Below are 19,332 nucleotides of genomic sequence, written 5' to 3' on the forward strand. Positions count from 1 at the left end.
TCCCACAGGGAATTGCATCTGGGGTCTCCATGACCCCCCAGCTGAAGTCGTGGACAGAGCTGATGCTGCCTTTCCTGCTGTGTACATTGGTAGGCACCACTCTCCAGTACTTTCCATTCATGGAAGACCCAAGAGCCAGAGCAGTTGAGATGTAGCCAGAACCTTCTGTGGTTATCTGCACCTTCAGCTATTCTTTTTCTCTTGGACAAATCTTACATATACAGACAGAGGTTTAGTTGAGCAATTAACAGTTACACCTCTTTTGGCATGGACCTCTGGTATAAGTCTCCTTAATTTGACCCAAACAATCATTCAAACCTTTTTCCTTTATCTTGGGTCAAGTTGGACATGACAGGAAGTTGGCTTCTGCCTCCCTCCTCAGCATCAGGTAATAATTAGTGGGTAAGAAGCTGGGCAGCAGCCAGTAAAGGGCACTGGCAGCCTAGAAGGCCAATGGCAGCCTGGGCTGTGTACAAAGCAGCATGTCCAGAGATGGAGAGAGGGGATCTTGCCCCTCTGCTCTGCTCTGGGGAGACCTCACCTGCAGCAATGTGTCCAGCTCTGGAGCCCTCAAGGCAGGAAGGACATGGACTTTATGGAAAGGGTCTAGAGGAGGCCACAAAGATGATCAGAGGGTTGGAACACCTCTGCTACGAGGCCAGGCTGAGGGAGCTGGGGGTGTGCAGCCTGAAGAACGCTCTGGAGTGACCTGCTGGTACCTGAAGGGGGCTACAAGAACGCTGCAGAGGAACTGTTTGCAAAGGCCTGCAGGTACAGGATGAGGTGCAAGGGCTTGAAATGAGAGCAGAGCAGATTTAGATTTGATGTGAGGAGCAAGTTCTGCACTATGAGGATGTCCCTGCTGGCTGCAGGGGGACTGGACTGGGTGACCTTTGAAGGTCCCTTCCAACCCAGGCAATTTTGTGATTCTATGATATAACTGATTTTAACATTTTTTTTTACCCTCCTTAGGATTCTGAAAACATAGCAACAGAAACATTATCTCAACTATTAAACACAGGAAAATGCTTTGCTCAGTTATCATATCTGTGCCCCAAAAGAAGAGAGCTCATCCCTGTTGTGAACAGGATGAGGAAGAAAGAGAATACTTAGAATCATAGAATCATTTTAGTTGGAAAAGCCCTTTGAGATCACCCAGTCCATTCTCTAGCTCCACCAAGGCTCAGGTTAGCCCATGGCCCTCAGCACCACAGCTGTGTCTCTTCAAAACGCCTTCAAGGATGGGGAATCAACCACCTCCCTGGGTAGCCTGTGCCAGTGGCTGAGAACCTGTTCAGGGAAGAAGTTTTTTCTAGCATCCAGCCTAAACCCCTCCTGGGGCAACTTGAGGCCGTTTCCTCTCATCCTACCACCTGTTAGTAAGGAGAGGAGACCAACCTCCACCTGGATCCAACCTTCTGTCAGGTTGCTGTAGAGAGGTGTCCCTTCAACCTCCTCTTCTCCAGCCTGAACACCACCAGGTCCCTCAGCTGCTCCACCCCAGCCCTGTTCCCTAGATCCTTCACTAGATGCACAGAGCAGAGTGACAGGTGCACTCAAAAAGCAGAAGTGAAAGACCCAAACAGCATTTCTTAATTCCTAAATTTCATTTCCATTCCCTAGCTGTTCTTTACCTGTAGGGATCATTGATGATGCCTCGATAGATCCACTTCTCCAGAATTTCAAAGTAAGGCACGCTGGCTGCCTTGGTTAAGTACAGGCACAGCTCTTGGGCCTGGCTGTCCCCTGTGTAATTGAAAGTCTTGTCATGGAGTAAGCTTAAGGTTGATCCTCCCATGCACTCCCCTTTATCCACAGAAGTAGCTAAAATTGAAAAACATAGGCGTAAGACACAAAGCTGACAGAGCTTAATTATAATGAAGTTAACAGCTGATTAACAAGACACCATAGTGGAGACCCTCAGGGGTCAGTATGGGACCAGTGTGGTGCAATCTGTGGGTAAGGGCACAAAGGATAGTGCCAGCAAGTTTGCTGATGACAGCCAAGTGGGGTGGCGGCTGAGAGCTCTCAGTCTCTGATGCCATTCAGCCAGACCTGGACAGGCTGCAGAGCTGGGCTGAGAGCAACAGAATGAAATCCAGCAAGGGCAAGGGCAGAGTCGTGCACCTGGGAAAGAGTAACTCCTTGGAGCAGTAGACGTTGGAGACTGAGCTGTTGGAAGGCAGCACAGAGGAGAGGGACCTGGGAGTGGTGGTGGACAGAAAGATGCTCAAGAGCCAGCAGTGTGAGCAATGTTGAGTGGTGAGCAGGTCAAGAGAGGTTCTCCTGCTCCTCTGCTCTGCCCTGCGAAGGCCACATCTGGAATATTATATCCAGTTCTGGGCCCCCCAGGTCAAGAAGGACCTCAAGGAACTGCTTGAGAGAGTCCAGCCCAGAGCCTCCAAGCTGCTGCAGGCAGTGGAACATTTCCTGTGAGGCCAGGCTGAGGGAGCTGTGGCTTGGAACTTGGAGCAGAGGAGCCTGAGGGCTGCCCTCATTGCTGATAAAATATGTGCAGGGTGAGTGCCCAGAGGATGGAGCCAGGCTCTGCTTGGTAATGCCCAATGACAGCACAAGGGGCAATGGTGGAAGTTGAGGCATAGGAAGTTTGATGGAAACATGAGGAAAAGTGAGGGTGACAAAATACTGGAGCAGGCTGCCCAGGGGGGTTGTGGAGTCTCTGTCTCTGGAGATGTTCAAAAACGACCTGGACACACTGCTGTGTGACCAGTCCTGGCAGGGGATTAGACTGGATGATCTTTGGAGGTCCCTTCCAACCCCTAAACATGCTGTGATTCTAAGTCACAGATTTCCATGCCAGCTGTGAATGTGCAAGGTCATTCATTGCACCATGCAGCCAAATGGCCCAAAATTAAAATCCAGGTGATCTGCAATCTGAAAAAACACAATAACCAAACCCAAGCCTTCAGAGAAGAGGAACCAAACATAGGTAGACACAAGGTATGTGGTGCCTTAGACTGAAAAAGTCTTCTACACCAAGGGGACCACACAGAGATCCACTTTCTAGGTGGTAATGGAAGAAACACTTAACTGACTTGCTTGAGAAATTTCTGCTCTCCAAAAAACTTTTCAGCTCTAACTCTGAAGTGGCCATGCACACAGTTCAAACACCAGGACTGCAGAGAGACTGTTCCCAAAGACCTGCAGGAACAGTGGTTTGAAATGATAGCAGAGCAGATTGAGATTGGATGTGAGAGGTGGTTGAGCACCAGAACTGGTTGTCCAGAAAGGTGGTTGAGGCCCCATCCCTGGAGATATTCAAGGTGAGGCTGGACAGGGCTGTGGGCAGCCTGATCTAGTTGAGGATGCCCCCCCAGACCGTTCTATGATTTAGGTAAGTAGATGCTGAAACTTGTACTTTGACATCACAAAAGCCAGGTAGGGACGGGGGAATAGAGTACACTGCGGTGAGTTTCAGTTGGAAGTGAATCTTCATGTAGTTGTGACTGGGATTGCTGTGTTCCGCAAACCTGAACTGTTTCAGGAAATATGAAGACCAAAACGGATGATCCAAGTCCAGACTGTAAACAGAAGAGATGTGTACATCCAGATGAATTATCTTGCCCCAGCAGTATTCTTACAGAACCACAGAACTGTTTTGCTTTGAAAAGCCCTTCAAGAACATATAGTCCACCCATTGTCTAATTCTACTAATTCCGGTGCTAAATCACTGCCCTCAGCATGGGTGACAAAGACAGGGCAGGGACACCTCACACTACATCAGGTTGCCCAGAGCCACATCCAGCCTGGCCTTAAAAACAGGCAAGGATGAGGCTTCCACCAACTCCCTGGGCAACCTGTGCCAGTATCTCACCACCTTCATGGTGAAGAATTTCTTCTTAACATCCAATCTCAATCTCCCCTCCTCTAGCTTGAATCCATTTACCCCAGTCTTAACACTACCCCACACCCTAAAAGGTCCCTCTCCAGCTTTCCTGTAGCCCCCTTTGGGTACTGGAAGGCCAGAATAAGGCCACCTCAGAGCCTACTCCTCTCCAGACTGAATCATTCCAACTCTCTCATCTGAACATCACTCCTCCACTATACAGAGGAGATGCTAAGAGACTCCTCTTGGAGGAGCACAAAACCAACATCAATAGGATAAAAAGTTACAAGAAATGCAGCTGCAGTTGGAGACAGAGAAAGATGTGTTCACAAAAAAAAAAAAAAAACAGCGATGAAGCTGTGAGAAAGGAGCTGGAATGGTGGAGGATCTCCAGTGATGGGGATACTTCAGACTGACCTGGACATGGTGAACTTGGACTTACCAAGTGAAGCAAGGATCTCCAGGGTCCTCATTGTGGGCTGGATATAAAACCACAGTTTCTGCAGTGAGAGAAGTCCTTGTCTCTGGAGATGCTCCAGCTGGGTAATAAGTATCATGTATTCCTTGATCAGAGTCCTCATGGCTGCAGCCAGAGCATGATTTACCTGTCCATACTCAAAGGAAGACTTCTCCTCTATAAACCTGTAAAACAGCAAAAGGCAACTTCTATCATTTCCACAAATTCCTCCTTCAGGACAATGTATACGAATCACAGAATTGTCAGGGTTGGAAAGGACCTCAAGAATCATCCAGTTCCAATCCCCTTGCCATAGGCAGGGACACCTCACACTAGATCAGGTTGTCCAGAGCCACACCCAGCCTGGACTTAAGCACTTCCAGAGAAGACAGTTCCACCATCTCCCTGCACAATCTGTTCCAGTGTCTCACCACCCTCATGGTGAAGAACTTCTTCCATGGTCCATGGGATCAGATGGGATCCATCCTAGGGTGCTGAGAGAGCTGGCAGATTTGCTGGCCAAGCCACTCTCCATCATTTATCAACAGTCCTAGCTCTCTGGAGAGGTCCCTAATGACTGAAAGCTGCCAATGTGATGCCCATTCACAAGAAGGGATGGAGGGAGGAACTGGGAAATGACAGAGCTGTCAGCCTGACCTCAGTACCAGGCAAGATAATGGAACAGATCATCCCGAGTGCAATCACAGGGCACTTACAGGATGGCCAAGGAATCAGACCCAGCCAGCATGGGTTTAGGAGGGGCACATCCTACCTAACCAACCTTATCCCCTTTTATGATTGGGTTACCACCTGGTGGGGCAGGCTGTGGGTGTAGTCTACCTGGATTGCAGCAAAGCCTTTGCCACTGTATGCCACAAGATGATCCTGGCACAGCTGGCAGATTGTGGCTTGGCCTGATTCACTCTGATATTAGTCAAGAACTGGCTGGAGGGCCAGGCCCAGAGAGTGGTGGTGAATGGTGCCACATCCAGTTGGCAGCTGTCACCAGTGGTGTGCCCCAGGGATCAGTGCTGGGCACAGTCCTGTTCCATATGTGTATTGATCTGGAACAGGGGATTGAGACCAGCATCAGTGAGTCTGCAGATAACACCAAGTTAGAAGCAGGTGTGGATCTGTTGGAGGGTAGGAGAGCCCTGCAGAGGGACTCTGATAGGCTGGATGGGTGAGCAGAGGCCAATGGGATGATATTGAACAAGGCCAAGTGCAGGGTTCTACACTTTGGCCACAACAACCCCAAGCAGCACTACAGGCTGGGCACAGAGTGGCTGAGAGCAGCCAGGCAGAGAGGGACCTGGGTGTACTGGTAGAGAGTAGCTGAACATGAGCAAGCAGTGTGCCCAGGTGGGCAGCAGAGCCAATGGCATCCTGGGCTGGCTCAAGAGCAGTGTGGCCAGCAGGAAAAGGGAAGTTATTCTGTCCCTGTGCCCAGCATTGCTCAAGCCACACCTTGCATGCTGTGTCCAGTTCTGGGCTCCTCCATTCAAGAGAGATGTTGAGGTGCTGGAAGGTGTCTAGAGAAGTGCAGTGAAGCTGGTGAGAGGCTGGAGCACAGCCCTGTGAGGAGAGGCTGAGGGAGCTAGGGGTGTTCAGCCTGCAGAAGAGGAAGCTCAGGGCAGACCTCATAGCTATTTGTGACTACCTGAAGGAAGGCTGTAGCCAGGTGGGGTTGGTCTCTTCTGCCAGGCACCCAGCAACAGAACAAGGGGGGACAGTCTCAAGCTGTGCCAGGGGAGGTCTAGGCTGGATGTTAGGAGGAAGTTCTTGCCAGAGACAGTGATTGGCATTGGAATAGGTTGTCCAGGGAGGTGGTGGAGTTGCTGTGCCTGGAGGTGTTGAAGCCAAGCCTGGCAGGGGCACTTAGTGCCATGGTCTAGTTGATGGACAGGGCTGGGTGCTAGGTTGGGCTGGATGAGCTTGGAGGTCTCTTCTAACCAGTTTGATCCTATGACCCTATGATTCTACCACCTAATCTAAATCTCCCCTCCTCTAGCTTGGAACCATTCACCTTAATCTTATCACTACCTGACACCCTAACAAGTCCCTCCCCAGCTTTTTGTAGCCCCCTTCAGGTATTGGGAAGGCCACAGTAAGGTCTCCTTGGAGCCTCCTCTTGGAGCCTCCAAACTGAACAACCTCAACTCTCTCAGTCTGTCCTCACAGGAGAGGAGCTCCAGCCTCCAGCCAGCACTGGAAAGGACACCAGACTTCAGCTGGAGTTCCGCACTTCCTCCATGTACCACTGACTAGTTCCCACCACAAAAATTCCTAGGACAGAAAAATGAAGGACAATGTATTCTCTCAAACTGCAGAGGAACTGGAATCATTTGCAAAACCACCATGTAGAAAGAAGAGAAGGTTCAAGGCAGACCTTATCGTTCCCTGAAAGGCGGTTGTGGAGAGGTTGGTGCTGGTCTTCTCTCACAGGTGATTAGAGATAGAACAAAAGGAAATGGCCTCAAGCTGCAGCAGAGCAGGGTTAGGCTGAACATCAGAAAAGGTTTTACACAGCAATAATGGTCAGGCACTGGCACAGCTGCCCAGGGAAGTGGTGGAGTCACCAACCCTGGAAGTGTTTAAAGGTGGTTTAGATATGGTGCTTGAGGATATGGTTTAGGAGTGACTTTTGTAGAGAAGGGTCAGTGGTTGGATTTGAGGATCCCAGGGTTTTTTTTTTCCAACCTGAATGACTCTATGATTCTAAAAGAGATAGCCAGGATCTTCAAGGTGATTGTCTTTGTATAAGCAACATCTCAGAGCACAGGAAAAAATCTCAAGAGGAAACAACATGCACCCAGACATGGAAGGCATTGCTGATGGCTTCTGACACCACATGCCACATTAGGGATTCATCTGACCTGAATGTTTCCCAGCATGTTAGTGGAGAGACAGATGCTTCTGAACACAGGTCCTATCATCTGGAAGGGGACATGTGACTGGATGAGTCAGTGAATGAAAAAGACTTTCTCATTGCTGGTCTTTTAGGGACTTTGAATCAAAGGCAGACAGAGAATCATAGAATCAACCAGGTTGGAAGAGACCTCCAAGATTATCTAGTCCAACCTATTCCCCAGCCCTAGCCAGTCAACTAGACCATGGCACTAAGTGCCTCATCCAGTCTTTTCTTGAGTACCTCCAGGGATGGTGCCTCCACCACCTCCCCGGGGAGACCATTCCAATGCCAATCACTCTCTCTGCGAACAACTTCCTCCTAACATCCAGCCTATATTTTCCATGGCACAACTTGAGACTCTGTCCCCTTGTTCTGTTGCTGGTTGCCTGGGAGAAGAGGCCAACCCCCACCTGGCTACAATGTCCGTTCAGGTAGTTGTAGACAGCAATGAGGTCACCCCTGAGCCTCCTCTTCTCCAGCCTAAACAACCTCAGCTCCCTCAGCCTCTTCTCATAGGGTTTGTGTTCCAGGCTCCTCACCAGCTTTGTCGCCCTTCCCTGGACATATTCCAGCACCTCAGCATCTCTCTTGAATTGAGGGGCCCAGAACTGGACACAGTACTCAAGGTGTGGCCTGACCAGTGCTGAGTACCGGGGAAGAATAACCTCCCTTGTCCTACTGGCATCTACCTACCACTGCTATAGACAGTGGGATTGAGGGCACCATCAGCAAGTTTGCAGCTGACACGAAGCTGAGTGGTGCTGCCGATATGCCAGAAGGACAGGCTGGCATCCAAAGGGACCTGGACAAGCTGCAGAACTGGGCCCAGGTGAGCCTCACAGGGTTCAACAAGAGCTTGTGCAGGGTGCAGCAGCTGGGCCAGAACAATACTCACTGTCAGCACAGGCTGGGGCAGGAGGTGGGAGAAAGCAGCCCTGAGGAAAAGGACTTGGGGCTGCTGGTGGGTGAGAAGCTAAACAGGAGCAGGCAGTGTGAGCTTGCAGCACAGAAGGCCAATGGCAGCCTGGGCTGCATCCAAAGTAGAGATGGAGAGAGGGGATCCTGCCCCTCTGCTCTGCTCTGGGGAGACCCCATCTGTACTATTGCATCCAGCTTTGGAGCCCTCAGCACAGGATGGACATGGACCTGATGGAGAGTGTCCAGAGGAGGTCATGAAAATGATCAGGGGGTTGGAGCAGCTCTGCTATCACGACAGGCTGAGGGAGCTGGGGGTTAGTGAGGTGTACCTTAGATTAGGACCTTCTAACTATTACTTAAGGTAGCCACCAGAACCTAAGCAGCAGCAGGTTCCCCTGCTCAGAAGTACAGAGAGCTTGTCTCAGTCTTGGATGCTTGAATGCAAAAAGCAAGAAACATGGAGAAATTCAGAGAGAAGCCAAAATAAACTGATAGATCCTAGCTGCATCACCCATGCAGGACCAAAGTCAAGGTGAGATCAAAGAAGAAAAGAAGTGGCAGCACAGAGGAGAAACTCAACAAAGAATTGTAGCTGAAACCAACTCAAAGAAACTGTTCTTATTTTAGAGTCCCAGAGGTTAGATGAAGTTTGGAAGCTAATATCTGCACAATGACAGATCCTCTGTTCTACATGGTGATTCTCAAAAGGGGAACATCCTCCTCTGATCAGAGTCAGCTTGGTACCTGGTGACAGCAGAGTAACTTGCTGCCACAGGCAGAATCCTAGTCACCAGCTCTTTAATGGACAAGTCCAAGTTTGGATCGACTGCAAAGGCTCGACTCTGCCTGCCCATGAGAGGCTGTGCTGTGATGTATCTTCCATCCACACCGATCAGAACATAGAGCAAGTCCTCCACAATCATGGATTCTTGGGACGCCAATGGCAAAGTTCCTATTTTCAGGGAGAGAGGAAGAAAAGGTCACAGTCAGAACATGCTGCAATATACCTGATTGTCCATCCATAGCACACAATCATAGAACAGTCTGGCTTGGAAGGGATATAGAACCACAGAACCATAGAATGGTTTAGGTTGGAAGGCACCTCAAAGCTCATCCAGTTCCAACACCCTGCCTCCCACTAGAATAGATCACTCAAGGCCTCATTCAACCCCACCTAGAAGACCTCCAGGGAGGGAGCAGCCACAACCTCTCTGGGCAACCTGTGCCAGTGTCTCACCACCCTCACTGCAAAGAACTTCTTCCTCACATCCAGTCTCAATCTCTCCTCTGCCACTTCAACCCCACTCGTCCTCCTCCTGGCATTACCAGACCTTGTCAATAGTCCCTCCCTAGCCCTCCTGTAACCTCCTTCAGATCCTGGAAGGCCACTCCAAGGTCTCCTGGAAGCCTTCTCTTCTCCAGACTGCAGAGCCTCAACTCTCTCAGCCTGTCCTCATAGCAGAGCTGCTGCCAGCCCTCTCAGCATCTTGGTGGCCTCCTCTGGACTGACTCAAACAGCTCCATGTCCTGCTTGTGTTGGGGACTCCAGAACTGCACACAGTACTCATGGTGGGGTCTGAGGAGAGCAGAGCCAAGGGGCAGAATCTCCTCCCTTGCCCTGCTGGCCACACTGCTCTTGCTGCAGCCCAGCATACAGTTGCTGTCTGGGTTGCACTCACACTGAAGGCTCATATTGAGCTTTTCATCACCCCAGACCCCGAGGTCCTGTTCCTCAGGGCTGCTCTCAGCCATTCCCCACCCAGCCTGGAGTTGTGCTTGGGACTGTGCCCACCTAGATGCAGGACCTTACACTTGGCCTTGTTGAATGTCATGAGGTTGGCCTGGGTACACCTCTGCAGCCTGTCCAGGTCCTGCTGGATGGACCTGTCTAGCAAGTTGACTGTGCCACATGACTTGGTGTCATCGGTAAATCCAGTTCAAACTGCTCTGCACTCAGCAGGGACATCCTCCACTTGATCAGGTTGCCCACAGCCCTGTCCAGTCTCACCTTAACTATCTCCAGGATGGGACCTCAACCACCTCTCTGGGCAACCTGCTGCAGAGTTCCAGCACCCTCATGGTAAAGAATGACAGAACATTAGAGGTTGGAAGAGATGTCCAAGCTCACCCAGTTCAACTCTCGACTCAGCATTGCAGGGTCAACACTAAACCACATCCCTAAGCACCAGCTCCACATACTGCTTAAAGACCTCCAGGGATGGTGACTCCAGATTCTGCCCTGGGCAGCCCATTGCAATGTCTAAGAACTCTTCCAGTGCAGAAGTACTTCCTGACGTCCAGCCTGAACCTCCCCTGATGCAGCTTGTGACCACTTCCTCTGGTCCCACTGCTTAACATCAAGGAGAAGAGACTTGTGCAAGATTCCGTGTTGAAGAACAAATGGTTCTAACTTGCCAGGAACCCACCCTCACAGCACATCCTAAAAAGCCCCAGCAGAAATGCACTGGTGCACAAAGTCTTCAAGGACACCTCCAAGAATGAGCCTACTGTTCTTATGTCCTCCTTAAACACAGCCAGGCTGTGCTCAAAGCTCCCAGCCCCACCTCCCTTAGCCTAGCCTCACAAGCAGATATTCCACTGCCTGCAGCATCTTGGGGGCTCTGGGCTGGACTCTCTCAAGCAGCTCCCTGAGGTCCTTCCTGAGGTCCAGACCTTAGAGGCTCAGAACTGGATGCAATACTCCAGGTATGGCCTCACCAAGGCAGAGTAGAAAGGGAGAAAAACCTCTCTTGATCTACTCACCACAGCCCTTCTAATCTACTCCAGGCTGCCCTTGGTCTTCTTGGCCACAAGGACACATTGCTGGCTCCTGGGCATCCTTCTGTATATCAGCACCCCCAGGTCCCTCTCCACTGTGCTGCTCTCCAACAGCTCAGTCCCCAGCATATCCTGCTCCATGGAGTTGTTCTTCCCCAGCTGCCAGACCATTCAATTTCTCCCTGCCCAGCTCTGCAGCCTGCCTAAACCTTGCTGAACAGGAAACTCAAACCCAGGGATCAACACTGAGGCTGGAATTGAGCACAGAAGAAACTCTGTCTACCATGCAAGTTTGTCTTTTGTTGTTTGTTTGCTTGGTTTTTAAACTCCACTCTTCATCTATTTTAAACTCCATTTTTCATCTGCAAAGTGCAAGGAACAAAGTTTTGCTTTCCCTCTGAGTGCCATGAAGTGTTAATCACATGTCTAAAGAAGTACAAACCAGGTTGCTTAGGGAGGTGGTTCAGGCACCACTTCTAGATGGAGTTGGTGAGGCTGGACAGGGCTTTGGGCAACCTGATCTGGTTGATGATGTCCGTGCTGAGCACAAAGGGAGTCGGCCTGGATGACCTTTGGAGGTCACTTCCAATCCAGAGCATTGTGTGATTCTATCAAAAGGTGATTTTCCCTGTGTATCACATACCTATGGGTACCGTTGTGTCAGTACTTAAACTGATGCCAGTTAAGAAATCACCAACCAGTGCAGGTCTCTCATAAACCCAGGATGGAAATAATGGGATGGGCTGGCCAGAATTCCTCTTTTTCTGTTTATCACGGAGGATTTTTCGTGTGAGCTCAAGAGGCTGTTGATAAAAGGAAGAAGAAAAATAGATGTTCAGAGTCATAGACTAGTCCAACCCTCCTGCAGTCTGCAACTAAAGCAGGTGGCTCAGAGCCCCAAATAACCTGACCTGCAACTGTTCCAGAGGTAGAGCTTCTACCACCACTCTGGGCAACCTGACCCATGGTCTCACCATCTTCGGCATAAAAAATGTCTTACTTATATCTAAGCCTTCCTCTTTCCATTCAAACCATCCCTCCTTCTCCTGTCATAACAGACCCTCCTCAAGAGACTGTCCCCAGCTTTGTGCTGGGCTCCTTGAAGCACTGAAAGGCCACCAGAAGGTCTCCATGGAGCCTTCTCTTTTTCAGGCTGAGCAAGCCTAACTCTGCCAGCCTGGCCACACAGTAGAGGGCATCCAGCCCTGCCAGCATTGCTATGGCCTCCTCTGGCCCTGCTCCAACAGGCCCCTCTCTGTGCTGTGCTGAGCACTCCAGAGCTAGCCCCAGCACTGCAAGGGGAGTCTCAGGAGAGCACAGCAGAGGAGTAACCTAACCCTGCCCCTGCTGCCCATGCTGCTGGGGATGAGCCCAGGACATGGCTAGGGCTGGACTGCCAGTGCACAATGCCAGATAATGTCCAGTTTTGTACCCCCCAGCACCCCCAAGTCCTATACATGTGAGCAGAAGAGAAAGTTTTTTTGCACCAAATGCAGGAAGAGATATTACCTGCAGCACACTGGAGCTGGCTGCAACACTGCCCAGCTGCTTACGCAGCTCCTCAAGCTCCTGCGGAGATATCTTGGAAGTAGACGTAGGGATGGAAAAATTTGTGCTGCCACTGGATGCTGAATTTGCTGCTAGTTCTGCCCTTTCCTTAGCATTTTGCTGCAAATACTGGAGTGTCTGTACACACAAGTGATAGAAAAGCTGTTGTGAATGTTGGTCAGCACACACTAAAGCATTAAACATAGGGACATAGGATGGCTCTGCTGAATTTGAGGCCACAGCTGGACTCCTGGGTACAGTGCTGGCCTCTCCAGTTCAAGAAAGACAGGGAACTAATGAAGACAGCCCAGCAAAAGCTACAAAGATGCTGAGGGGCCTGGAGCATCTCTGTGATGAGGAAAGGCTGACAGACATGGGGCTGAAGAAGAGAGAAAGTGACCAATGCTCGGCAAGAGGTGTAAGAACCTGTGGAGGGGAAGAGGCTGGGCCAGACACATCAGTGGTGCTCAGGGCCAGGACAAAGGGCAGTAGCCACAAACTGGAACCCAGAAGGTTCCACCTGAGAAGGAGGAGAAAGCTGTTTGTTGTGAGGGTGTTGGAGGCCTGGAGCAGGCTACCTAGAGGTTGTGGAGTCTCTTTCTCTGCAGAGACTTCAAACCCACTTGGACACTGTGACCCTAGGCAAGATGCTGTGAGTGTCCCTGATCTAGCAGGACAGGATAATCACCTTCCAATCCCTACCAAGCTGTGTGATTGTGTGAATCAGATTTTAGCTGTGCCAGCTTCCCATGTCTTTGTGGTTTCTAACAAGAGAAGCTGTGGGTAATGCTTCCATAATGTCAGTAAATGCTAAAAGGGGTTACCAGATGATTTCAAACACCACCACCATCACAGAAAGCAGGCTGTACTTAAAATTCCTGCATTGCTGCTACTGCTGAACACTTACAACACACCCAGCTCAAAAGGAGAAACAAACCTCTTTGTCTTCTGTAAGTTTTGACAGCAGATAAACTAAAGAATCCAGATGTCTGGTGTTTTTAGACTTCAGCTCATCATACTTCTTTAAAAACTCTTCTGGAGTTCGTGAGAACTCTGCTATTTTCACCTGTAAAACACCACAGCAAAATCAAATGCCTCATAAGCCTCATTATCACAGCAGTCAGAAAAAGAAGCATTGTGAAAGGACAAGTGACAAGTGACAGTGGCTGCTGCACAGGTGCTTTAGAAAATGGGGTTTGGATTGAATACTGCAGTACTGGTCTCCCACGAGTAACTATGGTGGAGGAAAGCGGTGTGCTGGCACTTTAGGTGGCGGAGAAGGGAATGGTGGAGAGAAAAGATGAAGGTAAGCACAGTAAGGCTCACTTTGAACATGCTCAGTCTGAAGCTCCTCTATCAGTAAGTTTATGAAGGGCTTTGGCATTGAAGAAGCCATGTCTGGACACTGAGTCTACTCTGAGAGACCCACTAGCAAGATAGACCTCAACAAACTGGCCTGAGGCCAGTGCAGAGCAATGGATATGGTGGGAGATGCTGCCCAAAGGAGTTACACACCCTGCTCTGAGAGGCACAGTAAAGCACCACAGGCACTGCCACAACCTGCAAGAGGGGCAATCAGGAGTTGAAGGATACATGCACTGCACAGAATCATAGAATGGCTTAGGCTGGAGAAGACCCTAGAAATTATCTAATCCAACCTCACAGCCATGGGCAGGGACATCTCTCAACTAGAGCAGACTGAACTTCAGTCAGTAAGTCATTTTCTTGTTCAACTGATGGCTTGCTTTAAAAAAAAGACCATGAAAAGTAACATTATGGCCATAGAAGTTTGCCTGGCCACGAGAGAGTCAGATTTTAACGCCTAATGGCTGGGTGATACCCAGGAATAAAATCAAGTTACTATTTTTCATTTGTTTTATTCCTCCAGAGGACAATCTCTCTAATTTAAAATTTGAAACAATTATGACAGGCCCAAAATAAAGTTCTCCTTTGAACTTCCCAATCCTACAATCCTAGCAATCCTTCCCAAGCTCTCTAATCAATCCCTCCAAGATGCAAGGACTTTATCTTCTTTTTTTTTTTAATAGAATCTTTCTACTTTATACCCTAAATTGAGATTCCAAAACAGATTAGCCACCAGTGAGGCTGAACCTCAGATACTGGGTTCAGGTTTGGGGCTGTCACTACAAAGAGGTGATACAAGGAGCTGCTGGAGCATGTCCAGAGAAGGGAAACAAAGCTGTTGTAGAGTACAAGTCTTGTGAGGAGCAGCTGAGGGACCTGGGCTTGTTCAGGCTGAAGTAAAGGAGGCTTTTCTCACGTTCTCTCTCTACAAGTCACTGAAAGGAGGTTAAGGCCAGGCAGGAGTCAGATTGAGTTACTTCTCCCAAGTAACAAGTGATAGGATGAGAGACAATGGCCTCGAGTTGTACCACAGAAGATTTAGGTTGGACATTAGAAGAAAATTCTTCACTGGAAAGGTTCTCAACCACTGGCAGAGGCTGCCCAGGGAGGTGGTTGAATTCCCATCCCTGGAGGTGTTTCAAAGCCGCAGAGCTGTGATGCTGAGGACCATGGGCTAGCCCCAGCCTTGGTGGAGCTAGAGGACGGACTGGATGATCTCAAAGGGCTTTTCCAAATAAATTGATTCTATGATTTTTTTCTTTTTAATCAATATCAACATGACTTCAGCACTGTTCTCTGAACAACCTGGAACAGCTATCACCTTTCCCACCACATGTCCAGCTCCCCACCACAAAAGTCAGGGAATCACAGAAAACATCCAGTTTGAACAGGCTTCCAATCTCACCCAGTCCAACCCTTGATCTAGCACTGCAGGGTCAACACTAAACCATGTCCCTAAGCACCAGGTCCACAGCCTGCTTGAACACTCCCAGGGATGGTGACTCCAGCACTGCCCTAGGCAGACCATTCCAATGTTTATGAACCCTTTCAGTGAAGATATATTTTCTAGCATCCAGCCTGAACCTCCCCTGGGGCAGCCTGAAGTTGAGTTACCTCATTACCGAGTAAGGAAAAGGCAGATCGCATCAACAGGAGAAATCCCACTGAGGATCCTGAATGGAAGAGAGTGCTTTAAGAGCTGATGGAACCTCTATGAACAACTGCCAAGGAACTAAGCCACCTCATGAGTCCTGCCTGCCCACTGCAAGCTCAGATATGATGATGGAGAAGGGCCATGAGAGTGATCAGAAGGCTGGAGCTCCTCTGCTATGGAGCAAGACTGACAGAGTTGGGATTGTTCACTCTGGAGAGGAGAAGGCTCCCACGAGACCTTATTGTGGCCCTCCAGTACCTGAAGTGGGCTACAAGAAAGCTGTGGAGGGACCTTTTAGGATATCAGGTAGCGATAGGAGTGGGGGGAATGGAGCAAAACTAGAGGAGGAGAGATAGAGATTGGACATTAGGAAGTTCTTCACCATGAGGGTGGTGAGATATTGGAACAGAGAGGTGGTGGAAACTCCTTCCCTGGAGGATTTGAAGGCCAGGCTGGATGTAGCTCTGGACAGCTTGATCCAGTGTGAGGTGTCCCTCCCCATGGCAGGGGACTGGAACTGGAAGATCCTTTCCAGCCCTGACAATTCTACGGTTCTGTGACATTAGGCTCACCTTGGCGCTGTGTGCAGAGACAGTGGTGGTGACATAAGGGGTTCTGTTCTTCTGCAGAAGATCAATGTAGATTTCAGCTCCTTCCCCACCATGCACTCGCAGCAGGCTGAGCAGCTCATTGACATCATGGTGAATGCGGAACTCGCTCATCCTTGCAGCCAAGGCTAGGAGCTCTGGGGCATCCACAAAGCAAAGCAAACAGAATCAGGCAATGGTATGGGTGTGAAGTAACCTCCAAAACTCATCCAGTCCAATCCTCTCTGCACTCAGCAGGCACATCCTCCACTAGATCAGGTTGCCCACAGACATGTCCAGCCTCACCTGGAGTATCTCCAGGGATGGGGCCTCAACCAACTCCCTGGGCAACCTGTTGCAGTGTTCCAGCACTCTCATGGCAAAGAACTTGTTCCTCACATCCAATCTCAAGCTGCTGTGTGCTAGTTTGAAGCCATTGCCCTCATCCTGTCCCTGCAGGCCTTTGCAAACAGTCCCTCTGTAGCCTTCTTGTAGCTCACTTCAGATACTGGAAGGTTGCTATTACGTCTCTCTGGTGCCTTCTCTTCTCCAGGCTCAACACCCCTGGCTCCCTCAGCCTGTCCTCATAGCAGAACTGCTTCAACCCCCTAATATTTTCATGGCCTCCTCAGGACCCGCTCCATCACGTCCATGTCCTTTCTGCCTTGAGGGCTTCATATCTGGACACAACACTGCAGGAGAGGTCTCCTCAGAGCAGAGAGGCAGGATCCCCTCTCTTCATCTGCTGGCACTTCCTGACTCCATAATGAACCTGCAGGGCATGCTAAAATACACAAACACATGTGATGGGAGGAAGCAAGAAAAACAGAGATTCATACAATCACAGAATGGGTTGAGTTGAAAAAGACCTTAAAGCCCATCCAGTTCCAGCTCTCTGCCATGCACAGGGACACCTACCACCAGCTCAGGCTGCTCAAGGCCTCATCCAACCTGGCCTTGAACACCTCCAGGGAGCAGGAACAGGCAGCCATAACCTCCCTGGGCAACCTGTTTCAATGGTAAGTAATTTCTTCCTAATCTCCTATCTTGGTCTCCCCTGTCCCAGCTTAAAGCGATTGTCACTCATCCTGGCACTCCCAGCTCTTGTCAGAAGTCACTCCCCATCTCTGCTGGAGCCCCTTCAGGTACTAGAAGGCTGCTCCAATGTCTCCCTGGAACCCTTGCTTCTCCAGGCTGAACAGCCTCAACTCTTCCAGCCTGTCCCCATAAGGGAGGTGCTCCAGCCCTCTGATCATTTTCATGTCCCTTTTCTCTTCACATTTGGCAGAGTCCCTAATGCTGCCAAATTTAATTATACTGGTACAAAGCCCAGGGGAGCCAGCAGAGGATATATGAATCTCAAATTCCCTCTAGCAGTGGCAAAGTTAAAGACATAGCTGAAATTGCTGGTTTTAGCAGCCTGCCCATCCCGTGGCATCTGAGTAACCTATTTTTTCCCACATTTAGGGATTTTACTGTCCATAATGGACAAGCAGCAAATTCTGCAGTTACTAAAATGATGGGCCCAAAAGCAAGAATCTGATTAAGGTATCATGCAAGCATGGAGTTCAGTGCAAAACTCTGGAGAGAGCAGAACAGCAAACATATGGACACTTCATTTGCTAAAATCATTGATTCCTTTAGGCTGGAGTGGATCTCTACAAGACTCTGACAACTCTCCAACCAAAACTGAGTCAAATGGAGAGTCCGGTACAGAGCCACAAAGTTGCTGCAGGCAGGGGAACATCTGCCTGTGAGACCAGGCTGAGGGAGCTGAGGCTGGAAGCTGGCAGCAGAGGAGCCTGAGGGCTGCCCTTGGTGCTGTGCTAAAGATGTGCAGGGCAGTGTCAGGAGGACACAGCCAGGCTCTGCTCAGGGGTGGACAAGGATAGGACAAGAAGCACTGGGGGCAAGCTGGAGCAAAGGAAATGCCATGGTAACAGGAGTTTTTTTTGTCACTGTGAGGGTGCTGGAGGGCCTGGAACAGGCTGCCCAGAGAGGTTGTGGAGTTTCCTCATCTGAAGAGATTCAAAGCCACCTGGATGTGTTCCTGTGTGACCTGCCCTGGGTGATCCTGCTCAGGCAGGGGGGTTGAACTGGATCCCTCCCAACCCCTAACCTTCTTTGATTCTGTCAAACCACGCAGGCTGTACAAGGCCTTGTCCAGCCCAAGCCTCAGTATCTCCAAAGACCCAGATTATCTCACCACTCCGGGCCCTAATCTTCATATAGAAACATCTTTTCCTATTATATAACTGAGGTTTCCTGTACCACAGCTACTACTGGTGCCTATGGGACTCTTGCTTGTGCCCCTGTAGAGCGTGGTCCCACCATTTTCAGGATCCCTTTGAGTAGGGAGAGGTGCCATCTCTTTGTCTCCAGATCAGCAACCCTAGCTCCCCCAACCTGGGCACGAAACCACAGTGCCATACTCACCCTACTACCCTGGAGCTCTAGGTGCCTCTACAAGCAGGTGTGCTTCAGCCAGCTGCCACCCAGCCTCTGCTGTCGTTTGGGTTATTCTGTCCCCAAGGCCTCACTGTTTCCACTTTTTGTCCTATTTCTTAAGGTTTCTTCAAGCCCACCCCTCCAGCCTGTCAAGTTCCCTATGAGCAGTCATCCCCCAGCCCACGAACCCCTTGTCCCTACTACAGGATGCATAAACTTGCCAAACCTGTCCCTCCTGTCATCTCAGCTGCCAAAAGACACATCAAATGTCATCAGACCAATCAGCGAGGATCAGCACCAGTTAACCTTCAGCTCCGCCTTGGGCTGCTGAAGCCGTTAGGTCTCAAGAGCATAAGAATGAGGAGAGGCTGAACAGAGGAGCCAGGCTTGCTCAGCCGGACTCAACTGCATCTCCTTATGCCCAAAGGGTTGCCGGCAGCGTCGGGACCACACTCCACGCTGAAAGGCACAGCAAGAGTCCAACAGGCACTGAGCAGACCTAAGGAACCAGCCGATTCCCGTGCGAGGGAGGCATCCCGGGGACAGGGCCCCGAGCGGCGCTGGCTCCCCACCCACAGGGAGGCCCCAACTCGTCCGGCCACGGCCTACCGGCGCCTTGATGCAGCTGTGACACCAGCCCTGCTGAGAGCGGAAGCAAGATAGAAAGCCTCTCTCTACCCCCAGTTACTACAGCAAACCCATCCACTCCGCACTTCAGCCTCCCACGACAGGCCAACCCTACCTGCCCGCAAGTGCCCGCCGCCACGCGGAAGTGACCCCAGCGCCGCCGCCCGGAAGTGCCCCCGCTGCCGCCCGGAA

The 19,332-nt window shown here is 50.3% G+C and overlaps 1 protein-coding gene across 4 annotated transcripts in view; it reads right to left on the reverse strand.

Moving 5' to 3' along the window:
• The window catches only part of TUBGCP2 (tubulin gamma complex component 2), a 52,071-nt gene extending 32,741 nt beyond the window's left edge, over positions 1-19,330 (reverse strand). For 2 of the 4 annotated variants that reach the window (XM_064144968.1, XM_064144967.1), the window contains exons 1-8: positions 19,256-19,329; positions 16,051-16,223; positions 13,397-13,525; positions 12,421-12,597; positions 11,555-11,714; positions 8,878-9,085; positions 4,290-4,489; positions 1,635-1,824 (exon numbers count right to left, since the gene is read on the reverse strand). In XM_064144968.1, the coding sequence (XP_064001038.1) occupies positions 1,635-1,824; positions 4,290-4,489; positions 8,878-9,085; positions 11,555-11,714; positions 12,421-12,597; positions 13,397-13,525; positions 16,051-16,200 (1,214 nt within the window). In that variant the 5' untranslated portion in view covers positions 16,201-16,223; positions 19,256-19,329. Of the gene's footprint in view, positions 1-1,634; positions 1,825-4,289; positions 4,490-8,877; positions 9,086-11,554; positions 11,715-12,420; positions 12,598-13,396; positions 13,526-16,050; positions 16,224-19,255 lie in introns of all 4 variants that reach the window. The other 2 variants (XM_064144966.1, XM_064144969.1) reach the window with 2 other exon arrangements.
• Positions 19,331-19,332: the final 2 nt, after the last annotated feature.

This window comes from Pogoniulus pusillus, chromosome 6, assembly GCF_015220805.1.
Source record: "Pogoniulus pusillus isolate bPogPus1 chromosome 6, bPogPus1.pri, whole genome shotgun sequence".
NCBI lineage: Eukaryota > Metazoa > Chordata > Aves > Piciformes > Lybiidae > Pogoniulus > Pogoniulus pusillus.